The 23,720-nt window shown below is 38.5% G+C and overlaps 2 protein-coding genes across 8 annotated transcripts in view; one reads left to right on the forward strand and one right to left on the reverse strand.

Annotated features, from left to right (window-relative positions):
• Positions 1 to 23,720, reverse strand: part of cmss1 (cms1 ribosomal small subunit homolog) — a 283,142-nt gene that overhangs the window by 220,757 nt on the left and 38,665 nt on the right. The gene's annotated exons all lie outside the window — the stretch shown is intronic.
• filip1l (filamin A interacting protein 1-like) overlaps positions 1 to 23,720 on the forward strand; it is a 106,479-nt gene that overhangs the window by 74,789 nt on the left and 7,970 nt on the right. Inside the window, exon 1 of one of the 2 annotated variants that reach the window (XM_067993123.1) lies at positions 13,268 to 13,449. The exons of the other annotated variant lie outside the window; for it this stretch is intronic. Within the exon in view, the coding sequence (XP_067849224.1) occupies positions 13,283 to 13,449 (167 nt within the window). The 5' untranslated portion in view covers positions 13,268 to 13,282. Of the gene's footprint in view, positions 1 to 13,267; positions 13,450 to 23,720 lie in introns of those variants that run through there. 2 annotated transcript variants of the gene reach the window in all.

Here is a 23,720-nt window from a genome sequence, read left to right on the forward strand (position 1 = left end):
ATGTCTAAGCTTCTGAAAGCTTCCATTTTCTGCCCCTGGTGGAAGTGCTACACTGACCAATGCTTTGAGTGGGTCTCCAGACTCTCCCATTATTGTATCCATTTCAACTGTATATGGTACACAGCAATTATGTTTTAATAGCTTGCGTGATTTTATTGGCTTAGATATTACATTGGTACAATTTAATGATGTTCAACATATAGCAATGTCCTTTACAATGACGGCGTATTCAAATGTCTGCATTTCAAGCTTTGACGTCAAAAAATGTCCACGACTAATTTTAAATGAACAATGCATTTGTTTGCTTTTATTCTTTTGCCTGCATTCTAAAAATCCAATTTACAATACAAAATCCTCCTATTGGTGAAACCACACTATTTACAGTGCAGGATGGTTTCACCAGAAGGGTAAAATTATGATTGCCACTAGCCCAAATTCAGTGCCCCAAGCCAACAGTTATATCAACTGTAGTTATATTACCAGCACTTCTCAGGAACTGTGGAAAGTTGTGAAATGAAACCTGTTTTTTTTAAGATACATACGTATACTGTGCATATACTATATGTGTACATGTATGACGTGCTTCCACACATTTTTGCCTCAACAACTTTGCTGAAGGAAGAACCACACCAGTAGGGAGGGAGGAGGCTCATGTGGAGTATAGACGCCGGCCATGTTAACTCCTGCAGTATCGTTAACTGACCACTGTCAGTCTGGGTTCATCTTGTGATTATTTTACACAAACCAGTAGCTCCTTTAAGAGTGCGAGGACAAGAAATGAGACTAGGGTTTTTTTCACTTCAGCATTATCAAGCCCTTATCCACTTGGGCAGGGTGGGGTCAGTTACCCAAATGTAAAGGACATTGCTATATGTTGAACATCAGTTGGGCTGAATGGCCTGTTTCTGTGTTGTAGTTTCGATGTAAATGCTACATTCAACACAAGAACCTCAGGAGAGCTTAGGTAAGGCAGCCATGTTGGTTTGCAAAGAGAGAGTCTTTTGGAATTTGCTCCATTTATAGTGGCATATGAGGACCAAGCGATTCATTCACTCGGCTTCTGTTTGCTACTATAAATGGGATATTAATCTCTCACCTTCCCATATCTGAAATTAGATCTGATTCATCATATCTAATTGGCTGAACAGTTGGTAAAAGTACACTGCTGCCAAGTGCCAGGACGAAGTCAGAGCTCATAAGGAGAACAAGGTTTCCTGTGCTATTACATTTTAAAAAAAACTTAAAACTGACTTCAACAACCAGGAAGAATATGCCAAGTATTGTAATACTGCAAAACAGTGGCAGAAATCAATTGATAAATGCAGGTGTATCATGCTAAAATACATTGAGAACACTAATGTAAACATATTCAGGATCAATCTCTTTGCACTGATGTCAATCCAAAAAGAAGAAAATTACAACCTTACTACCTGAAAAGAACATCTACATTTTCTTTTCCTCATCTTAAAAAGGTGCTGACTCTTGCTGGGTCTGGTTGCTTAAACTGAAGAGTGAGGTGGCCAGTTTGCCTTTTTATTTATTCACTCTTGCTGGCAAGGCTGGCATTTTATTGCCCATCCCTAATTGCCCTCGAGAAGGTAGTGAAAGTATTCCCATAATGCTGTCAGGTAGGGAATTCCAGGATTTTAACCCAGCGACGATGAAGCAACGGCGATATAAAGCCATCGGGATGGTGTGTGACTTGGAGGGGAACCTGGAGGTGATGTTGTTCCCATCAACCCACTGCCCTTGTCCTAATATGTGGTGGAGGTCACAGCTTTGGGAGGTGCTGCTGAAGAAGCCTTGGCGAGTTGCTGTCGAGCATTCTGTAGCTGGTACACATTGCAGCAATGGTGCGCCGGTGGTAGAAGGAGTTGCTACTTACATCTTTGTTTGTAATAGTCCTCCATCATCCCAGAATGTTTGGCCAAACACCCCAGGTATGTCTGACTGGTCGTCATCATGAGTGAGCCTAGATCCAGGCAGGAGTTTTCTGCGAGATGATATATCTGCCAATGGAAGATTAGCACCAAGCTATGCTTTCATGCAGACTCAGTAATGATATCTTAGCCAAGCTGGTCCACACTGATAAGTGACCATCCAGTCTCACTCATTAATGGGACCTGCAAGGCAAGATCTGTTATTGGGAGCGCAGTTCTTCCCGTATGGATCTAGATAAACCTGCAAGCTGATGTCCTAACTGAACCAGAAGCAGGAAGCTTACCAGTTCTCTATGCTGGTAAGCTGAGCAGTTTTAGCTGATTGAATTCCAGTTATACCCCTGTGCACACTCAGGGTCCTATAGCCTCACCACTTAGTCTTTCCCTGTGGGGATGCTCCCAATGTAACAAAGTCCAGACAAATGCGTTATAGGTTAGAAAGAGCCAAGGCTTGGGAACCCTCAAATGTGTGCAGGAGACTGTTGCACTTTAACCACCTAAAACTATATATGCTACCAGCACAGAGCAATGGTCAGCATCCACATCCTTGTCCAGCCATGGCTACCTTATCTGTTAGGGCATATGAACATACATGTGAACATATGAATTAAGAGCAGAAGCAGGCCATTCAGCCCCTTGAGCCTGCTCTGCCATTTGATAACACCATGGTTGATCTGATTGCGACTTCAACCCTACTTTCCCATCTACCTACTATAACCTTTGATTCCCTTGTTAATCAGGAATCTATCTAACTCAGCCTTAAAAATATTCAATGGCCCTGCCTCCACCACTCTCTGGGGAAGGGAGTTCCACAGACTCACGACCCTCAGAGAAAAATATTCTCCTCATCTCCGTCTGAAATGGGAGACCCCTTATTTTTAAACTGTGGCCCCTAGTTCTGGTCTCTCCCTCAAGGGGAAACATCCTCTCAGCATCTAACCCTTCTAGACCCCTCAGGATCTTACATGTTTCAATAAGATCACCTCTCATTCTTCTAAACTCCAGTGTATACAGGCCCAACTTGTCCAACCTTTCCTCTTAAGATAGCCCCCTCATCCCAGGAATCAGTTGAGTGAACCTTCTCTGAACCGCCTCTAAAGCAATTAAATAAGGAGACCAAAATTGCACACAGTATTCTAGATGTGGTCTCACCAATGCCCTGTACAACTGTAGCAAAACATCTCTACTTTTATATTCCATTCCCCATGCAAGAAATGACAATACTCCATTTGCCTTCTTAATCACTTGCTGTACCTGCACACTAACTCTTTGTGATTCATGTACTAGGATACCCAGATCCCTCTGTACCTCAGAGATCTGCAATCTCTCTCCATTTAAATAATATACTGCTTTTCTATTCCTCCTGCCAAAGTGGACAAGTTCACATTTTCCCACATTATACTCCATCTGCCAAATTTTTGCCCACTCACTTAACCTATCTATATCCCTTTGCAGACTTCTTATATCCTCTTCACAACTTACTTTCCTACCTAGCTTTGTGTCATCAGCAAATTTAGCAACCATATATTCGGTCCCTTCATCCAAGTCATTGATATAGATTGCAAATAGTTGAGGCCCAAGCACTGATTCCAGTGGCACTCCACTCATTACAATTTGCCAACCTGAAAATGGCCCATTTATGCCTACTTTCTGTTTCCTAACCAATCCTTTATCCATGCTAATATGTTACACCCTACATCATGAGCTCTTATTTTGTATAGTAGCCTTTGATGTGGCACCTTGTCAAAAGCCTTCTCGAAATCCAAGTACACCACATCCACCGGATCCCCTTTATCCACGTTGCTTGTTACTTCCTCAAAGAACTCTAATAAATTAGTCAAATGCGATTTCCCTTTCACAAAGCCGTGTTGACTCTGCCTGATTGCATTGAGATTTTCTAAGTGCCCTGCTATAACCTCCTTAATAATAGATTCCAGCATTTTCCCTATGACAGGTGTTAAGCTAACTGGCCTGTAGTTTCCTGCTGTCTTGAACAGAGGAGTTACATTCGCTATTTTTCAATCTGATGGGACCCTTCCAGAATCTAGGGAATTTTGGAAAATTAATACCAATGCATCTACTATCTCTGCAGCCACTTCTTTTAAGACCCTAGGATGAAGTCCATCAGGACCAGGGGACTTGTCAGCTTTTAGTTCTAATAATTTTTTCAGAACCCTTTCCCAGGTGATTGTAAATGTTTTAAGTTCCTCCCTCCCTTTCACCTCTTGATTCACAATTATTTCTGGCATGTTATTTGTATCCTCTACGGTGAAGACGGACACAAAATATCTGTTCAATTCATCTGCCATTTCCTTATTCTCCATTATTAATTCCCCAGACTCACTCTCTAGAGGACCAGTGCTCACTTTACTTACACTTTTTCCTTTTTAATTCCCTGTAGAAACTCTTACTATCTGTTTGTATATTTCTAGCTAGCTTTCTCTCGTACTCTAATTTCACCCTCCTTATTATTCTTTTAGTCATTCTTTGCTGTTTTTTAATAGTCTGTCCATTTTTCTGACCTGCCACTGATCTTCACGGAATTGTATGGTTTTTCCTTCAATTTGATACTATCTTTAACTTCCTTAGTTAGCCACGGATGGTACACCCTTTCTTTCTCAGTGGAATGTATCTTTGCTGAATGTTATGAGATATCTCATTAAATGTCTGCCACTGCATCTCTACTGACATATCCCTTTCCCAGTTCACTTTACCCAGCTCTGTCTTCATGCCCTCATAATTGCCCTTATTTAAGTTTAAAACACTAGTCTTAGACTTACTCTTCTCTCCCTCATATTGTGATCACTGCTCCCTAGAGGCTCCTTTACAATGAGGTCATTAATTAATCCTGTCTCATTTCACATTACCAGATCTAGAATAACCTGCTCTCTGGTTGGCTCTAGATCGTGCTGCTCTAAGAAACTGTCCCGAAAGCACTCTATGAACTCATCTTCCAGGCTTTGCCAATCAGATTCTTCCAATCTATATGTCTTTGCCAATTTATCTTCTAATTAAAATCACCCACGATTATCGCTGTTCCTTTCTCACTAGCCCCCATTATTTCTTCCTCTATACCCTGTCCTACAGTGTGGTTACTGTTAGGAGGCCTATAAACTACTCCCATAAGTGACTTCTTGCCTTTACTATTTCTTACCTCTACCCAAACTGATTCTACATCTTGGTCTTTAGAACTAAGGTCATTTCTCTCTATTATACTCATGTCATCCTTAATTAACAGAGCTACCCATCCACCTTTTCCCAGCTTCCTGTCCTTCTGAAATATCACGTACCCTTGAATACTCAGGTTCCAGCCTTTGTCATCTTGAAGCCATGTCTCTGTAATGGCTATCAGATCGTACATATTTAATTGAGCTGTCAATTCATCCATTTTGTTACGAATGCTACAAGCATTCAGATACAAAGCCTTTAGTGCTGTCTTTTTACTATTTTTGCAACCTCTTGCCTTATCCGCTGGCACACTCTTAAGTTTGCATGCTCTTTCCCTTCCTGCCATTCTCTGATTATCATTTCCCTTATTGCTACTTTGCTCTCTTGCCTTGTCTTCTTTCTTTAATTTATCACATCTTCCCTTACTTGATCCCTCGCCCCCATTATTTAGTTTAAAGCCTTCTCTACCACCCTAGTTATACGGAACTGGGTTGCAAAGTTATCTGGAGCCAAGTGAGAAGAATCCAAACTCCCAGTGATAAGTCAACCCTCCTAGGTCTCACCAGTGAGCCAGGCTCACTGTCAAATCAACAGTGCCCTGGAGTACTGTGGATCTACCTGGCTCAGGTATTGGATTATTGAAGCTGCCACAAAGAGTTAACTAGTTGTAAACGTCCATCACCAAGTGCGTTATCTTGAAATCATTTTGACCACAAAGTGACCCTACTTAACTACCCCTTCCTGCAAGAAGGATAGTTGTGAGTTAGTAATTGGACAATTGACAAGCATGACTTAAGTCCTTACTTGGCAAATAACAGGTGCCAGCAGCTCCTCACCGGTTAATAGGGCCGAGCAGCAGAATCTCACCATAAAATGTGTGAATACAGTGCCACAATCATCCTAATCAAAGCATAAACACGGAACATAATCCATCGGACACTGGTTCAACAGCTGGAGGATTGAAGCTTCATCAGCAGCTGCTGGCCTCTCTGCAACCCAATCATTGTACATCAAGTTACATCAAGTCGACAGCACAGAAGCAGGCCAATTAGCCCAACTGGTCTATGCTGGCCTCCTCCTTCTCTACTTCATCTAATCCTATCAGCATACCCTTCTATTCCTTTCTCCCTCATGTGCTTATCTAGCTTCCCCTTAAATGCATCAATACTATTTGCCTCAACAACTCCTTGTGGTAGCGCGTTCCACATTCTTACCACTCTTTGGATAAAGAGGTTTCTCCCAAATTCCCTATTGGATTTATTAGTCACTATCTTATATTTATGACCTCTAGTTTTGGACTCCCCCACAAGTGGAAACATTTTCTCTATGATTACCCTATCAAAACTCTTTCATTACCTTAAAAGACCTCTATCAGGTCACCCCTCAACCTTCTCTTTTCTAGAAAAAAGAGCCCCAGTCTGTTCAGCCTTTCCTGATAAGTATATCCTCTCAGTTCTGGTATCAGGGGATTAGCATCTTTGAAAGTAGACAAATCACCAGGGCCGGATGAAATCCCAGGCTGTTACAAAAAGCAAGGGAAGAAATAGCAGAGGCTCTGACCATCATTTTCCAATCCGCATTGGATACAGGCTTGGTGCCGGAGGATTGGAGGACTGCTAATGTTGTACCATTGTTTAAAAAGGGAGCAAGGGATAGACCGAGTAATTACAGGCCAGTCAGTCTAACCTCGGTGGTGGGCAAATTATTGGAATCAATTCTGAGGGACAGGATAAACCGTCACTTAGAAAGGCATTGAGTAATCAAAGACAGTCAGCATGGATTTGTTAAGGGAAGGTCGTGTCTGACTAACTTGATTGAATTTTTTGAGGAGGTAACAAGGAGGGTCGATGAGGGTAGTACATTTCATGTAGTCTACATGGATTTTAGCAAGGCTTTTGACAAGGTCCCACATGGCAGATTGGTCAAAAAAGTACAAAAGAATGGGATCCAAGGGAGAGTGGCAAGTTGGATCCAAAATTGGTTCAGTGGCAGGAAGCAAAGGGTGATGGTCGACGGGTGTTTTTGTGACTGGAAGGCTGTTTCCAGTGGGGTCCTGCAGGGCTCAGTACTAGGTCCCTTGCTTTTTGTGATATATATTAATGATTTGGACTTAAATGTAGGGGGCATGATTAAGAAATTTGCAGATGATACAAAAATTGTCCATGTGGTTGATAGTGAGGAGGAAAGCTGTGGACTGCAGGAAGATATCAATGGACTGGTCAGGTGGGCAGAAAAATAGCAAATGGAATTCAATCCAGAGAAGTATGAGGTAATGCATTTGGGGAGGGCAAACAAGGCAAGGGAGTACACGATAAATGGGAGGGTACTGAAAGGTGTAGAGAAAGTGAGGGACCTTGGAGTGCATGTCCACAGATCCCTGAAAGTAGTAGGACAGGTAGATAAGGTGGTTAAGAACGCATATGGAATACTTTCCTTTATTAGCCGAGGTATAGAATATAACAGCAGGGAGGTTATGCTGGAACTGTATAAAACACTGGTTAGGCCACAGCTGGAGTACTGTGTACAGTTCTGGTCACCACATTACAGGAAGGATATAACTGCATTAGAGATTTATGGGGACGTTGCCAGGGCTGGAGAATTTTAGCTCTGAGGAAAGATTGGATAGTCTGGGGTTGTTCTCTTTGGAACAGAGGAGGCTGAGGGGTGGTTTAATTGAGGTGTACAAAATTATATGGGGCCTAAATAGAGTGGATAGGAAGGACCTATTTCCCTTAGCAGAGAGGTCAATACCAGGGGCATAGATTTAAAGTGATTAGTAGAAGGATTAGAGGGGAGTTGAGGAATTTTTTTTCGCCCAGAGGGTGATAGGGGTCTGGAACTCATTGCCTGAAAGGGTGGTAGAGACAGAAACCCTCAACTCATTTCAAACGTATCTGGATGTGCACCTGAGGTGCCGTGACCTACAAGGTTATGGACCAAGTGCTGGAAAGTGGGATTAGGCTGGGTGGCTCATTTTCAGCCAGCACGGACACGATGGGCCAAATAGCCTCCTTCTGTGCCGTAAATTTTCTATGATCCTATGATCATCCTTGTGAATCTTTTTTGCACTTTCTCCACCCTGCTCTGAATCTATAGCACATTACCAATCTGTGCTTATAACTCTTTGGATCTAAGTAAATGGAATATGTCCCTACAAGGAGACAGTGTACACTCCAGATCACACAAATAAATTGTAATGTAACTGTGAGGAAGAAGGACTGTATTACCGATTTTTTTAAACAATCTGGTTTATTCTCATTTCTTCCTTTTTGTACTTTTATTAAACATGAATTAGTAGTCTTTAAGCATGAACTACATACTTGGTCGTTGTCTTGTTTCCATTAGTTTTAAGAGAAGAAAGTATACTGTGGCATCCCGTACTATTCCCAGTACATACTCAAAAATAAAGTTCTTCTTTTATTCCAAATATTTTGTGCACAAGATCAAGTTGTTACAAGATAGTCACAGATGAGGAAGGCTATTCTGCCATCTTAGTTCATCCACTCAAAGTTCCCGAAGTTCCCCTTTTCAGAATCCAATTGCTTCTTAAAAGATTCCAGGGTCTATGCCTCCACTAGTTTTCCTGCAAGTCTATTACATATGTTGATTACCATTTGTATAAAGAAAAATTTCCTGACATCAATCCTAAATTTACCTTTTAATAGTGTGAATCTGTGTCTCCTCGTTCTATGACTTGAAGTAATATTCTGGGTTTACCTTTTCCATTTCTTTAATATCTTATATATCCCTATAAGATCACTGATGTCTCTTTTCCAGGCTAAAAAGCCAAATTTCTCCATAACTCAGACCATCCAGAAGGAATCAGCCTTGTGGCACTTTTTTGTACTGTCTCCAATGCTTGAATGTCCCGTGTCTCGGCAATCAGAATAGGACGCAATACTCAAAAGGTGATCTGACGAGGGTGCTATACAGTTTGGTCATGACTGCCTTTAACTTGTATCCTACTGTTCTGGCGATGTAGTTCAACATGCTATTGACTTTATTGATTGTTGCTCTGCATTGATTGGACATGTTGAGCGTGTAATCTACTAAGACTTCAAGATCTCATTCATCTTCATCTGTAGCTATTTCAATACCATTAATGGAGCACACAAAGCACTTATTTTTCCTTCCTATGTGCAGTACTGACATGTGTCTGCATTAAATTTTATCTGCCATTTTTGGTTTTGGTTCATAGGCAGCACGTACCTGCCTATAAATGCTGACTTTTGCGTTGAGCATGAGTGAAAAGTATTAGGAAAAAGCAAAATGGTTTATCACAAGTAGCTATTGAAGCTAAGTCAATCACAGCATTTAAGAGGGGATTAGACGAACACGTGAAGAAACATATTGAGGGGTAGTACAGGGAAAGGAGGGAAATAGAATTAGAATAGATTAGGAAATTGCTTGGGGCCTTGCCAAAAGTCATTCGATGAATATAAGTCTTTTTTATATACAAGATCATTACAAAGTTAATTGTAAACAATTTTACAACACCAAGTTATAGTCCAGCAATTTTATTTTAAATTCACAAGCTTTCGGAGGCTACCTCCTTCCTCAGGTGAACGATGTGGAAAATGAGGAAGGAGGTAGCCTCCGAAAGCTTGTGAATTTAAAATAAAATTGCTGGACTATAACTTGGTGTTGTAAAATTGTTTACAATTGTCAACCCCAGTCCATCACCGGCATCTCCACATCATTACAAAGTTAGGAGATGGACTTTAGAAACTTGTTCCACAGAGCCACCTACTGGCTAGAGCCTACAAATACATTGTGTCAGATAACATTTCAAAATTTTTGAAGAAATGAAGCAGATGCTTATGTCCAACCCTCAACCTGCAAGAACATTACCTGAAAAATTAAAACTGTCATTTGTGTGAAATCCTGACAGTTCCACCTGACCTGCTCATAATGCCACGTGCTTTTGTGCCAGGATCAGATCCTGGAGGAAATAGAGCTTGCAGCTGACCGAAATACCAGTTTCCCAATGGCAACTGATCGCAGAGCAATCAATTGCCATTTGGAAAACAGCAACTTAGAATTACTGTATTAGGACACCCCAGTAATGACTCAGATGCCCACCCCCTTTGTAAATGGCCTTGACCCCAGAATTTAGAATGGGCTCAGAGGCAAAGCAAACTGATGTCTGGAAGTCCCACCCGGCAGCACTTCTGGCAGTGGAGCGGAGACCCAGCAATTTCAGGCCGCATAAGCCTTGAAGTACAGGTACTTCACCGTACAAGTAGTTTCTTCTCAAGAATGCATTGCAATCCCATTTTCTTTTTACACATTTTTAAGGTCATAAATCTTTTGTGTAATACAGAAGGACAGCAATGTTAAGACACCGGGGAGGAAAAATAAATAAATAAGGAGCAACATTAAACCGTTGCCAGTAAGCTACATCATCCCTTTGGTATATATCTATACAAAGAAAAGAATCAGGTTAAACAAATAGAAGAAAAATGGAAACTTAAAGTTCCCATTGGGAGTTGATTCAAACTTTGACTCTCCACTGAGAGATCATGAAAACTTTGGTATTTATTTGTGAAGGAACGTAAAACATACCAATCCTCCCTCCCCCATTCTTCAAGATCTATGGAAAGATGATATTTTTTTTAAAACATTTATGCTCCTACTTGAGCTTTATGTCAATCATTAAGCTTTGACATCAAATGCTTTTGAAGTAGCACTGGCAAGAATGTCTTGAATTGCTTTATTATTAATAATATAAAATCAGAAAATGTTTGAAATACTTAGCAAGTCAGGCAGCATCGGTGGAGAAAGAAACAGAATTAATGTTTAGTGCTTTATTAATAATTTTGTTCAAGTTTTGATAGTGTAAAAACATTAAGAAACTCTTACTACAGTTAACTTATGTAATAGGTCAAGCCTAGAATTATATGGCATCAAAGAACTGAGTTCCTATAACAGTAATGTTACACAGTGTACTCTTAATGTCATACAAAATTTTGACAAATGCTAGAGGCATCAATTTATTATCTGACCTTCCCAATCTAATCTTTCTGAAAATCATATAATAAGAAAACGAGAAAAAGACTATTGTCCATGAACTCACGCCCTTACCGAAACTAAAAAGATCAAAATCTATTGCGGCTGCGTCCATCTCGATAGGCCAACAAAACATCCTGCAGAAGTCAAAATATAATTAAATAAGTATGACTACATGAACGGTTTGACTAGTATTTCTGCCACCTACGGGTATATGTTGTGTTACTTATGATTTCCATAAGTTAAACCTCAAGTTTTGTGGAAGTTTGAATGCACAGTCGCAGATGCACAAGTAAACAGCCAGTCATATCAGGCCTGCAATGATGATGCTGAGCCACTCGTTAGATACTGGCGATGCCCTTAATGAGTTGAAATCTGCAAAATTTTGCTGATGCTGCTGTGCCTCTAGCGCTTTTTGTTCCAATTACTTTAGCTGAAAGTGTGGTAAGCCTGATGTCTCCAAAAGGCCCTTCGCTTGCTCAGCCTCTTAAAGGCAATCCTTCTGTTTTTTGCAAATTAAAAATTACAGCCCAAGTTAAAATTATTGCTTACGTACACACTCCTTGCTAGCCATTTGATAAGCTTTATTACCAGCTCCAGTACAATTTTCCCCTGATTCCTGTAATATCTCCCTACATACATTTCATAAAACACAATTACATCATTGAAGATCAACATAGCATTCCATAGATCACATTAAAAAGCTGTCATTACAGAATAATACCAATATATGCTAACCACTATACTGCTTGAACAACTGTTTACTGTTCTAGTTGCTGGTGTAATGGTAGTTACATTAGCAGAAGCCAACTCTTGTGACCACTTTGGAAAGTGTTATTTTGACACATCGCAAATTCAGGCATCCTTTATGATCTCTGAATTTGAATGCCTGCTTCTTGTGGAAAATTAGAATGCAATCACACTACAATGAAGGTTAAACGTCAGCAGATCTAGAACATTTCTTCAGTCCTGTTGGAAACACAATAGTCCTGTGTACACAATTATTCACAGTACAATGTCGATATATTTATGGAATTGTGTGTCTGACTCTTCCATTCTGCCTTCTCATGTGAAGGTATGCAAGTATCACAGAAACATAACTGATGGACTTGACTAACGATAACAATAAGATGTTTATGGCATATGGGGCACATTCCCATTTGGGGAGCCTGATTTTTTCTTTTGCTCTCTGTGCCAATGTATGCATTTGTCTCACCTTCTCCACTTTCCCACAATCTTTTCTTAAAAATTATTTCAGCTCATCTTCTATACCTTCCCATTACTTCCACCGTTCTATTTCCAGCACTGAACAGACACTACCTACCCATGTTCAGTGGAAAGTGAACGAATGAGGAATTTAGTGCCAGGTCCCCTTAACTGACTTTTTAATAAGCTCAACTGCAGCCAACCACAGAATCTACAATATTATTCTAGACACAAGGGAGGAATTTTGGGAAAGGTGCAAAACACAGACTATTGCTCACACCAGAATTTCTTCCACCATAACCTCATTTTGCCTGGGGGTTAAGATGATGTCAGAGAAATTTCTAGATAATATTTTTCTCACTCACCCATTTTGATACGGAAGTTTTTTTGAAAAAATAACCCTCCTTAAAAAGGCAAGTTCTGCTTTTGTGGGATTTAAAATGTGTTCATTGCTTTCACTGAAATCAGTGTCAGATTCACAACTGATATGGTATAGATATGTTTCTGAATGTTATTGTTTAATTATATAACTAATTTGAAGCCTAAACAACGGTGCAACTTTGACTGTGTTAAACATATCTGCAGCCTTCCAACTTAACCAGAGTGAACTGAAAGAAAGGCTAAATTAAATTCATAACCTTATGGTAAATACTTCGTTAAATATCAGAAAGTCTTTTTAGGTTTAAAAAAAAGCAAAAGAAAATCTGTAAAACCATTAACAACTGTTCCAGTAATGACACAGCAATCAATGACAAGAAGGAAATTCTGTAACCTAAAGCCTTCCGCACATTCTTCTTGGCTGAGAACTGGGTAGACAAACACACTATTTCACAGAGGCTTGAACGTCAGCTGGAGCCAAAGTGCAGTAATAAGCTTCCTAGTTCTGGCTATCAGAGAGTTTCAGTCAGACACTCCAGGTCGGCACAACAGAGCACCATATATGGCAATGATCTGACGTAATGGGCCATTGGCTAGAGGATGCAAAGAGCACATCTCTCATTGTTTGGTGTTACTGTTGGAATGTTCACATCGTTGATGAGTGGAAGGCTGAATCGCATCATCTTATTCCCTCAGTGCTCTTATTCCCACAGACAAGAAATGGAACTTCACAAGCTGCAGGCTTCAGGTAGGGGAAAAACAATGTTATGAGTGGTAAACTTTGATTCTCAAAATGATTCTTTAAAATTTAAACGTGCAGTAAAACCAGAATTACAGCTGCTAAAATCTGTTTTGTTCTACAGTCAAACCCTGATAAAACAAACTTAGTTTGTGAAAAGAAAATGATCTTGAGGGGGGTAGGGGGATATGATCTTAGCAGGGGTGAGACTATTTCTTTAAAAAAGTAGGAAACATCCAAAAAATACATTTAATTAACTCGTTTATGAATAGTTTTATTAATGAAGTTATAGATTTGATTGCTTTTCAAAAGCATGCAAACTGCCAGAACTCACTAGCAAATGCTGTAAATGTTAGCTAGTGATGGAAGTCATCTGTTTTTTGTTTTAATGTTAATTGATCAGTAATGTGCTGGTCAAATTTTCACCTGTAAATACTCAAGTCCTTGACATTTTTTAGTAGTGTGTTATTAAACAATAACATTTTTAGTATAGGGTTTTGTTAAGTGATAACACTTGTGATATAACTTTTAGTACAGTGCATTAAACACTTTCTTTTAAGTACAGTGCATTATTGAGCATCAAACCTCATAGAATAAAGCATTTTAATTTCAGAAAACAAGTCAGCTCCTGTATATTAGTATCATGACAGTGTGCCATATGGTCTAATTAGCTAAGAATGACGTCGTAACTCTTAAGGTTAGAGTTCCACTACAACACAGAATATTTTGTTGCAACTCCTCTTATGCATGTTCTTAATTAAAACATGTTACAGATATGTTCCATAATTCTTTTTATAACGAACAGCAATTTTTTTCATAAGGTTTTGTTCAGCTAAAAGTTCATCTCCAAGGGTTAAAACTAATTTCCTTCCTCCAAAACACATACATATGTATCAATTTTATATATATTTTTTAAAATATCATGCTTATTAGCCTGGGCAATATATCGAAAAATCTCATTTCATTTGTCCTGTTTTGAAGCAATTACACTTTTAATTTATATAATGTCTTGGCAACACAAATTTGAAGTTTTTCTCTTGATTGCTCTTCATTTTGAAAAAAAAATATTTTACACATAATAGAACGTTTTTGGCACAATTTCATAGACTTTTGTAGTTATTTTGATACAGTGCTTGCAAAGGCTATGCTAACAGAAGAATATATTGATTAATATTACCTGGTTTTAGATCTATCAATGTGCTAAACTAAATAGGATAACCAATAAAATATAAAAAGGAGTCACTTCTTCTGAAGGCAACATGGCTTTCAAAACACTTTCAGTAGACTCTTAAAATTATATGTTTTCAACTGTTCAATGAGCACATTATTTTTGAGTAAGTATGTGCTTTGTGTGTGGTTTAATTCTAGTGACCAAGATAACAAATTTTCCATCTTGTGCTGCTGATCCATACTTTGCACAAAAATGGAAAAAATTATGCAGCAAGAAATTCCCAAAGTCAAAGTGGGAGAATACTCTGAATAAAATATGAAACTTAGTAAAACTAGTATTTACTGCCTGAAAATGATTCTAACAATACGGCTGAACAGTACATAAGAATTGAACACATAGCAGCCTTACTAAGAAACTCCACATCAGTATGTGGTATAAATTAATCAGCAACGGTCAGTAACACAATCTACCTGTGTGGTCTGATTTCATTCTGTATTTTATTAAATACATATCTGCAAAGATACCATCAAATGTAAATGGTGTTAAAGCCACTGGCAAAAACTCAAAGTAGTCTTTAAGCAGACGTGTACCTGAGGCTTTCTATCACCTCAGTGCACTGGTCCCATTCTGGGTAGAAACAGTACCCAAACCAGACCACAGGACTATAATTCTGACAGAATTGAACTCCTACAACTATATTTTTAAAGCTACCATTTTGTTCTTCAATCACTGTGGTAAGAAATATTACAGACTTCCTTGAGTTAAGGTACCAGTGGCTTTAAAAATCTTTAGAAAAAAAGTTTAATCTTATGTTGGATTTCAACCGGGAATGGGGCGGAGACAATTAAGGCTCATTCAAAACATAATTAGCAAGTGACCAGCTAGGGGGAAAACAAAACTATATGTCTTGTGCATTGAGCTGCAATAATAAAAACATTTACTGAATTCACAAAAGCGACAATAAAGACCCACTGGAAAAGGGGAGCTGAGAAATATGGACGTTTATTTTAATAATGCAAAGTAAATCAAAATTAGTTATTTACCATGCAGTTATGTTACAAGCTATTATCCTTCTCTGGGATCTTTGTAAGTACATTACATGTGGATGGGAGGCTACTAATAGTGTAGACCAGGTTCAGATTTTCTTTTAATATTTGGCTGTATACATGCATCAATGAATCTGCATGTTTCATCAGGTCTTGTACTTGTGTCAGTACATACTTGTAAGTCCATTAAAAATTAGGAGAGTTACTAAGAGACAGCAAGACACAGGTTACTCCACTAAAGGTGTGTGTTTAAAGTTTTCTTTTTTAAAAAAAAATTGCACTTCCTGTACTTTTTCCCAGGTCTCACCTGGACAAACATTCACCAAGCATGGAGTCGTACACAGAATTAGCACAGTTGTAAGAAAATATTTCCAAATAATTATGCTGTTAGCACAAGGAATAATGCATGTATACTAAAAGACTACCCTCTCCCAGTTCAGGTAACTTTAAATAACCAAGTCCATCCATGCTATGATGTTAAAACTAAATTTCCTAAACCATTTGCAAATCAATTAAAGCCATGTTTGCATTTGTAAACAGTCACAAGGTAGCACAATTATGCTAAATTCAATTCTCAGAAGCATTAATTATAAAGCCAGTTTTGTACTTAAATTCCAATAAAAGGCTGAAAGCTTCATGTCATTCAAAGAAGGCAATGAACGAAGCAATCTTTTGTAATTTTATGTATTTCTTTAATTATAAGCATGCGGTTCAGAAATGCAAAAAACAATCATTCCAAGAGAAGACAAAAGCTGCAAAGAAAATTCAGCCATCAAAATATTAAACCAGAACCCTATTAATCCATGTAGTAGACTACACAGATATACCACTTTCTGGTCAAAAGGAATATTGTATAAAACAAGCTACAATAACATTCAACATCCTGCCTCACAGCATCCTAAATCCTAAAAGGCCTATTTTACATGCAAGTCAGTCAGTTACTTGCTTTGAGGACATTAGTATCTCATGTGACTTATCAACCAAACATAGGTGACACCACCCTTTTGTTTTTGCACAATAAAGCATGAAATATAAAAAATTACATCAAAACTTCTGGATTACAGAAAAGTAATAATTTCATGAATCTAAACTGTATATCAATTCCATTTTTATCTTTGGAACTGTTCATTTTTTAAAATAAATAATATATACTAAGTGGCCAATGGTTCTCAATTTTGATAAATGTGTTTTATTTCAGTGTACTAAATATTGAAAAGTGTCTGGTTGTGAACTACAGTAAGCAACCAATGGCTTAAATTAGGGCTATCATGATAAAGCTTTTGAATTCCAGTATTGGACACTCAATTTTCTTCACATCATTCTTTTAAGTTTATTTTTTTTTACAAATTGGAAATACTGCAGATATATTTTCCAACCAGTAGTACTACTTAATAGTATTTGAGCCAGATTGTGCAGTTCTTCGTGTGCAATTATTCATTTTCAGGAAATTAACTTTCAACAAAACAAATTTAGCAAAAATCCAATTGCCTGGATTTCTAAAGCCTTGTGTTATCTTATCGTGAGCCATTTGAGTTGCTTAGATCACTAAAAGCCTTAAACAGTGCACATGTTTTCTAATACTGCCATAGCTTTCTGACATCATTCACATAACATTTCAAGACAAGCATGTATAAGTACTAGACTTCACATAAAATGTCATGGTTTATCATGGTTATTATCACACTTAAAAGTCAGAAAATAAATAACATCAGAAAGAAAGAACGGATGGGAAGCAGATGCACGTATAGAAAACTTTAACAGCTCAATGCTATATTCGTAATCAATTAAAAAAAACTATAAGATTAAGAATAGCAGATAAAGCTTCTTTTCACTCTTTCAAAGTTGCATCATACATTTTTCCTGGTATAAATCAGCTCACAGGAACATAAAATCAAATTAAAATTATGGTTTCAACAGTGATTTACAAATTCAACTGTTAAAAATAAAATGCAAACTGACATTTTATAATTATTTCACATGTTTTTTTAAAGGGGAGAAAGATATTGAAATGAAAAACAACTAGTCTCCACACAAACTTATTAAATGGGAGGGCTAAGTAGTTCTTTTTCAGAAATTTCTCAATGGCCACCACTGATATTTAGGAGAAGTTTATACTTTTAAAGCAACAAGACAAACCAAGTGCACAATTTTCTTCCCATAAAGGTAAAAGGCTTCACAATCAACAATTTTAGCAGTCTGAGCATGGAGGCATGCTGATTCGAAGTGTATAAGACAAATCGAACAAGTAAGCAGCCCTGGGATTTTAAAACTGTAATCATCTGGTAGGGAAGCCAGCCCGTTACCTCAGACTAAATCATCACATTATTAGTTTGGGGCTACATCAAGTAATAGCAATGTAGAAAGAGGGAAGTAGCATATATGCCTCATTTACATTACAATTTAACACCAGCACAAAGTCAGGAAAATCAGTAAACAAAAACCTCTGATTCTGCCTAGCATTACAACATTCATCTTGCAAATTCCAATGTCAGGCAAAATCACCCAGGTTTTGTTGAAGTGACTTTTCCCAGCTTTTAACATGTTAAATTATAATGCGAACCAAATTTGTGTTTTCCCACAGATCTCTCGTTCACATTACATTTATTTTCCTCTCCTATCATTCTCTGTAAAAGCCCTGTTCACTTTGGAAATTTCTTCCCCAATGTTCTGAGGTTAAATTGCTAATTGACCCCAGAACGTTAGTAAAATAACTGTAATGTGAACCAGGCCACAACCATCTATTGAAAGCATGACATCATTTATAGCCAATAAGCTGCAAATACTCCATTCACTGGGAACATTCTTCTGACAGTAGGTTTCTCTCTTCTAATTTTGTACAAGAACACGAAAAATGTATCCAGCACTTCCAATGTTGCTTGTTATTCACAGTAACAGTTATACCAAGCGCTAATAGTTCTATTTTGTCCTTCTACTAATATTTGTGCTTGCTGAAGTTCATGCAGTAAGGTTCAAATAAATGCTATAGCTTTAATCCATTTGTTGTTACAGTGCATTCATTGATGAAATGTTTGAAACAAGTAAGTTTAATACAAAGTTTCTCCGTGAACTAGTGAAGTTTGTAAATAATGAAATTCAGAAATTATTGCAGCCACTGAAGTCAATCTATTGAGTTTAAAGTTTATTTATATCTTTCATTGATTAGACAAGTTTGTGGACTACACAGAAAATGTCCTAAAAATCTGCATTGAAGTTGCATAAGCATAGTCTTGGATTATATAGCTTACAATTTTTTAAAAACAAATTTCTAGGACAAATGTAATCCTCACAGCACAGATATAAATTTAGGAAACAAAAAAGTAGTTATATGTTAAAGCCTTGACTGTCCATAAACATAGGGCTGATTTTAAGCTGGGCAGGCAGTTAAAGTCACTCATGGGACTTACCCACTGATGCCCTGCTGTTTTCTCACGGGTTCCAATTTTAACCTGCTCCTGAATAGGCGAGAGGGACACCCACCAAAAGACAGCGGGGTCATTCTATAAATACGTAGATCGGGTTCCGATAACGTTGTTGGGGCCTGACTGCAATTTTAACCAGAGGCCTGCTCAGGAAAGCCGTTGTGGCTTTCCCGCCAGATAACCTAGAGAAGGCGGGGCCAGAAGTGGTTTTTCTTTTTTTTATTAAAAACTTTCCTTGTGGGGCCAGGAGTAGGAAGAGAAAGGTTAGGCCTCCCCAGGTCCAGGATCCACCCCTCCCCCGACTGCTAATACAATACAATATTGGAAAATGTGAGGTTATGCACTTTGGCAGGAAAAATCAGAGAGCAAGTTATTAACTTAATGGCGAGAAACTGGAAAGTACTGCAGTACAAAGGGATCTGGGGGTCCTAGTGCAAGAAAATCAAAAAGTTAGTATGCAGGTGCAGCAGGTGATCAAAAAGGCCAACAGAATGTTGGCTTTTATTGCTAGGGGGATAGAATATAAAAACAGGGAGGTATTGCTGCAGTTATATAAGGTATTGGTGAGACCGCACCTGGAATACTGCATACAGTTTTGGTGTCCATACTTAAGAAAAGACATACTTGCTCTCGAGGCAGTACAAAGAAGGTTCACTCGGTTAATCCCGGGGATGAGGGGGTGGACATATGAGGAGAGGTTGAGTAGATTGGGACTCTACTCATTGGAGTTCAGAAGAATGAGGCGATCTTATTGAAACATATAAGATTGTGAAGGGGCTTGATCGGGTGGATGCGGTAAGGATGTTCCCAAGGATGGGTGAAACTAGAACGAGGGGGCATAATCTTAGAATAAGGGGCTGCTCTTTCAAAATTGAGATGAGGAGAAACTTCTTCACTCAGAGGGTAGTAGGTCTGTGGAATTTGCTGCCCCAGGAAGCTGTGGAAGCTACATCATTAAATAAATTTAAAATAGAAATAGACAGTTTCCTAGAAGTAAAGGGAATTAGGGGTTACGGGGAGCGGGCAGGAAATTGGACATGAATTTAGATTTGAGGTTAGGATCAGATCAGCCATGATCTTATTGAATGGCGGAGCAGGCTCGAGGGGCCAATTGGCCTACTCCTGCTCCTATTTCTTACGTTCTTATGTTCTAAGTCCTCCTAAACCGCTTCTGGAGTGCCGAGGACCATTCCTTCTGTCCCCAGCGGCAGCCTCCTGCTGCTCGACATTCCACTCCCGACCACTGGCCAGCTGCCACTTCTCACCAGTTTCGGGTGGGAGACTAGGCAGATGAGGACCGGGAGTTAAAATCTCCTGGGTCTCACGTTGTCGATGTCAGGACGGATTGTGTCCACCTTGGTCCCTGCCAAGGGTGACTCCCACCCCGAGTTAAAATTGGGCTTCTCTTTTAGAAACTGAATGCAGACAATTGTACAAAATGTATGCTGTAATTGCCATGTCCTAAACATTCCCAAGGGAAAAAACAAGGAGTTTTTGTGGCTATTCATTAAAATGTTACGGTCACTTAGACTGGGCAATACATTTTTTTAAGCTCCATGCTAACTGAAAGTAAAAAAGTATCCTGTGTTCTGCCTAATGATCACCTCATTAAAAAAAATCTGAACTGTTTGTTATTGTAGCCAGGTAATTTTTTCTAATGTTTGCTCTTAAATTCAGCTAATTTATTCTGGAGTTTAGACATAAAGTTTACAATTGTATTCTTGAATTTTGTACAGCCAGGATATCTACTTAAAAAAAGCAAGAAAATATCTAATTTAAAAGATTTCAATTTCAGTCCACAAAATTCAGTTTAATGTCTCTTGTTGCATGCTCATCTGGATGTTTTTAGGCCTCTTGAAGCTCTGGTCATATTTTTAATATAAGGAACGTCTGAAGTAAATTACAACCTTCTGTGCACTATTTTTACAACACTCACCACAAAATATGGAAAGGACACAAACTTTTTCTTTCAAGTTGTGAAAACTAGCCAGTGATCATGATTCAGCTATTACTGACAAGATAAGAAGTGGTGTGTTTCCCATGAAATGGGCTTGCCAAATTTTGATTGCTTACTTTTAGGCTCAAGAGTTTTATTTTTCCTTCAAAGAGACATCGAGTACACAAACAAGGAAGTTATGCTAAACTGTTATAAATCATTGGTTTGGCCTCAGCTGGAGTATTGTGTCCAATTCTGCACATCACACTTTCGGAAGGATGTCAAGGCCTTGGAGAGGATGCTGAGGAGATATACTAGAATGGTACCAGGGATGAGGGACTTCGGAACATAGGAATAGGAGTAGGATATTCAGCCCCTCGAGCCTGTTCCACCATTCAATTAGATCATGGTTGATCTGTATCTCAACTCCATCTACCCACCTTGGTTCCGTAACCCTTTTACCTAACAAAAATCTTCAGTTGTGTGGAGAGATTAGAACTGGGATTGTTCTCAGTGGAGCAACGAAGGTTAACAAAATTATGAAGGGTTTTGATAGAGTAGATAGGGAGAAACTGTTTCCATTGGCAAGAGGGACAATAACCAGAGGGCACAGATTTAAGATAATTGGCAAAAAAAATGGGGGCGGGGGGGGGAGGGGAGATGAGGACATTTTTTCTAAATGCAGCGAGTTGTTACGATCTGGAATGCACTACCTGAAAGGGTGGTGGAAGCAGATTCAATGGTAGCTTTCAAAAGGGAATTGGATAAATACTTTAAAAGGAAAAACTGCAGGACTATGGTGAAAGAGCAAGGGAGTGGGACTAATTGGATTGCTCTTTCAAAGAGCCAGCAAAGGTTTAATGGGCCGAATGGCATCCTTCTGTGCTGTAGGATTCTATGACTCATAAAACACACAAACTATATTATAAAACTGCATTGCTTCAAATGTTACAATTACCATAATGAAGAGGAAATGTGATTTTTTTAAAATATAGTAGCCCATGTATGATCTCAGAATTGTAAAATACTTCCACATATAAATAGTAATTTTAAACACCAAGTGCTCTCAAAACATATTGACCGTTCTTGAGAGTTACAAAGTATCTCTAAATACACTAACTAGTTTGCAGTGTCCACACATTGGGCAGAACATCAGGCTTTCAATCTAATTTTGGAAGAAACACCCACCATCACCCTCCCCACCACCAAGAAAAAATAATCTGGGAAATAAACTTATTAGAAGATAATTATGACATATCTTGGTTAAATTAGGTTGCAGATTAATAATATATGGTCTGTTTAAGATGGCATGGGGGAGTTCCTTTCGCAAATCAACATTTTTTCAACTGTTTGTTCCTTTGAGAGATACGCAGTTACAGTTGCTACATTAATCTTAGCTGAAATAAAAACAGAAAATACTGAAAATACTCAGCAAGTCAGTCAGCATCTACGGAGAAAGAAACAAAGTTAACGTTTCAAGTCGATGAGCTTTCGTCAGAATGGGAAGTAGTTAAAGATTTAACAGTTTTTAAGCAAGTACAAAGCCATGCAGAGAGGCTGGGGAGCGCGGAGAGGAGGAAAGAACAAAAGGGATGGTCTGTGATAAGGTGGGGGATGATGGTGCAAGATAAGGAGGGTGGTAAAGTAAAGAAACACATGATGCATCTAAAAAGGAGCTGTAAATGGCAACAGTAGAACCATTACCAGCACCTGCTGTCAGAAAAAATGGGAGCAGTGGTTACGAAATCTATGTTGAGTCCAGCTAAAGTGCATCTTAGCAATACAAGTAAGGCCCTACTTGGAGTACTAAAGAGGGGACATCATAGCATTGGAGAGTACAGCTACGGGTAACTAAATTGATATTTGGGTTAGCCATCAGTGCTAAAAGGAGAAGCTATGGAATCTAGGAATCTTTACACTTCAGAGAATAGGCTCGAGGAACTTATTGATGTTTAAGATTCTAAGAGACAGAGATAAATTGGACTTTAATAATATGTTCACTACAAACACAAACTCTACAAGAGGAGGACATGGACTGAATGTTAGAAAAAAGAGAAGGTAAATAGATTGTTCAGATTTAAACTACTTTACATAGAGTATATGGTGAATATATGGACCAGACATCCCAGCGGAAGTGTACATTCCATACATTTCTAATCAGACCGTAGAATGGGATAATTAATCCTTTGATAACTACAATATTTCTGCACCACATTGAAATGTAATACTACAATCTTCCATTTTCTATTATGAAACGTACTATGAATGTTTAACTAAAGTGCACACGCCACAAAAATGAAATTACTTACACCCTCCAAAAACTGAAATCAGAAAATGTTATTACATAAATAGAAGTAAGCAAAATTCCTACTTAGAAGGAATAGCAGTTAGTTATATTTAGCAATTTTTCTCCAATTATCCAATCTACCTTATCGATTACAGTTGGAGTAACTCTCCTATATATTTCACTAACTGTGAAATCCTTACTCCTGTGCAATATGCCCAACTTCTTTGAAGATCAAGAATGAAGTGGAAGTGTATCATTTAACAAATGATTTTTCACAAGTAACAAAATACACGGAGGACAGAAAAATAGGCAAACTTCATGAGTATAATAAGGGATCACAGTATTGTCCATGTTCTCAAGTTACCACAAATATATCCTGAAGCTCATAGCATTTGTGATAAAATGCTCTCAGCGGAGAAAC

Source organism: Heptranchias perlo, chromosome 11 (assembly GCF_035084215.1).
Source record: "Heptranchias perlo isolate sHepPer1 chromosome 11, sHepPer1.hap1, whole genome shotgun sequence".
In the NCBI taxonomy this organism is placed as follows: Eukaryota; Metazoa; Chordata; class Chondrichthyes; order Hexanchiformes; family Hexanchidae; genus Heptranchias; species Heptranchias perlo.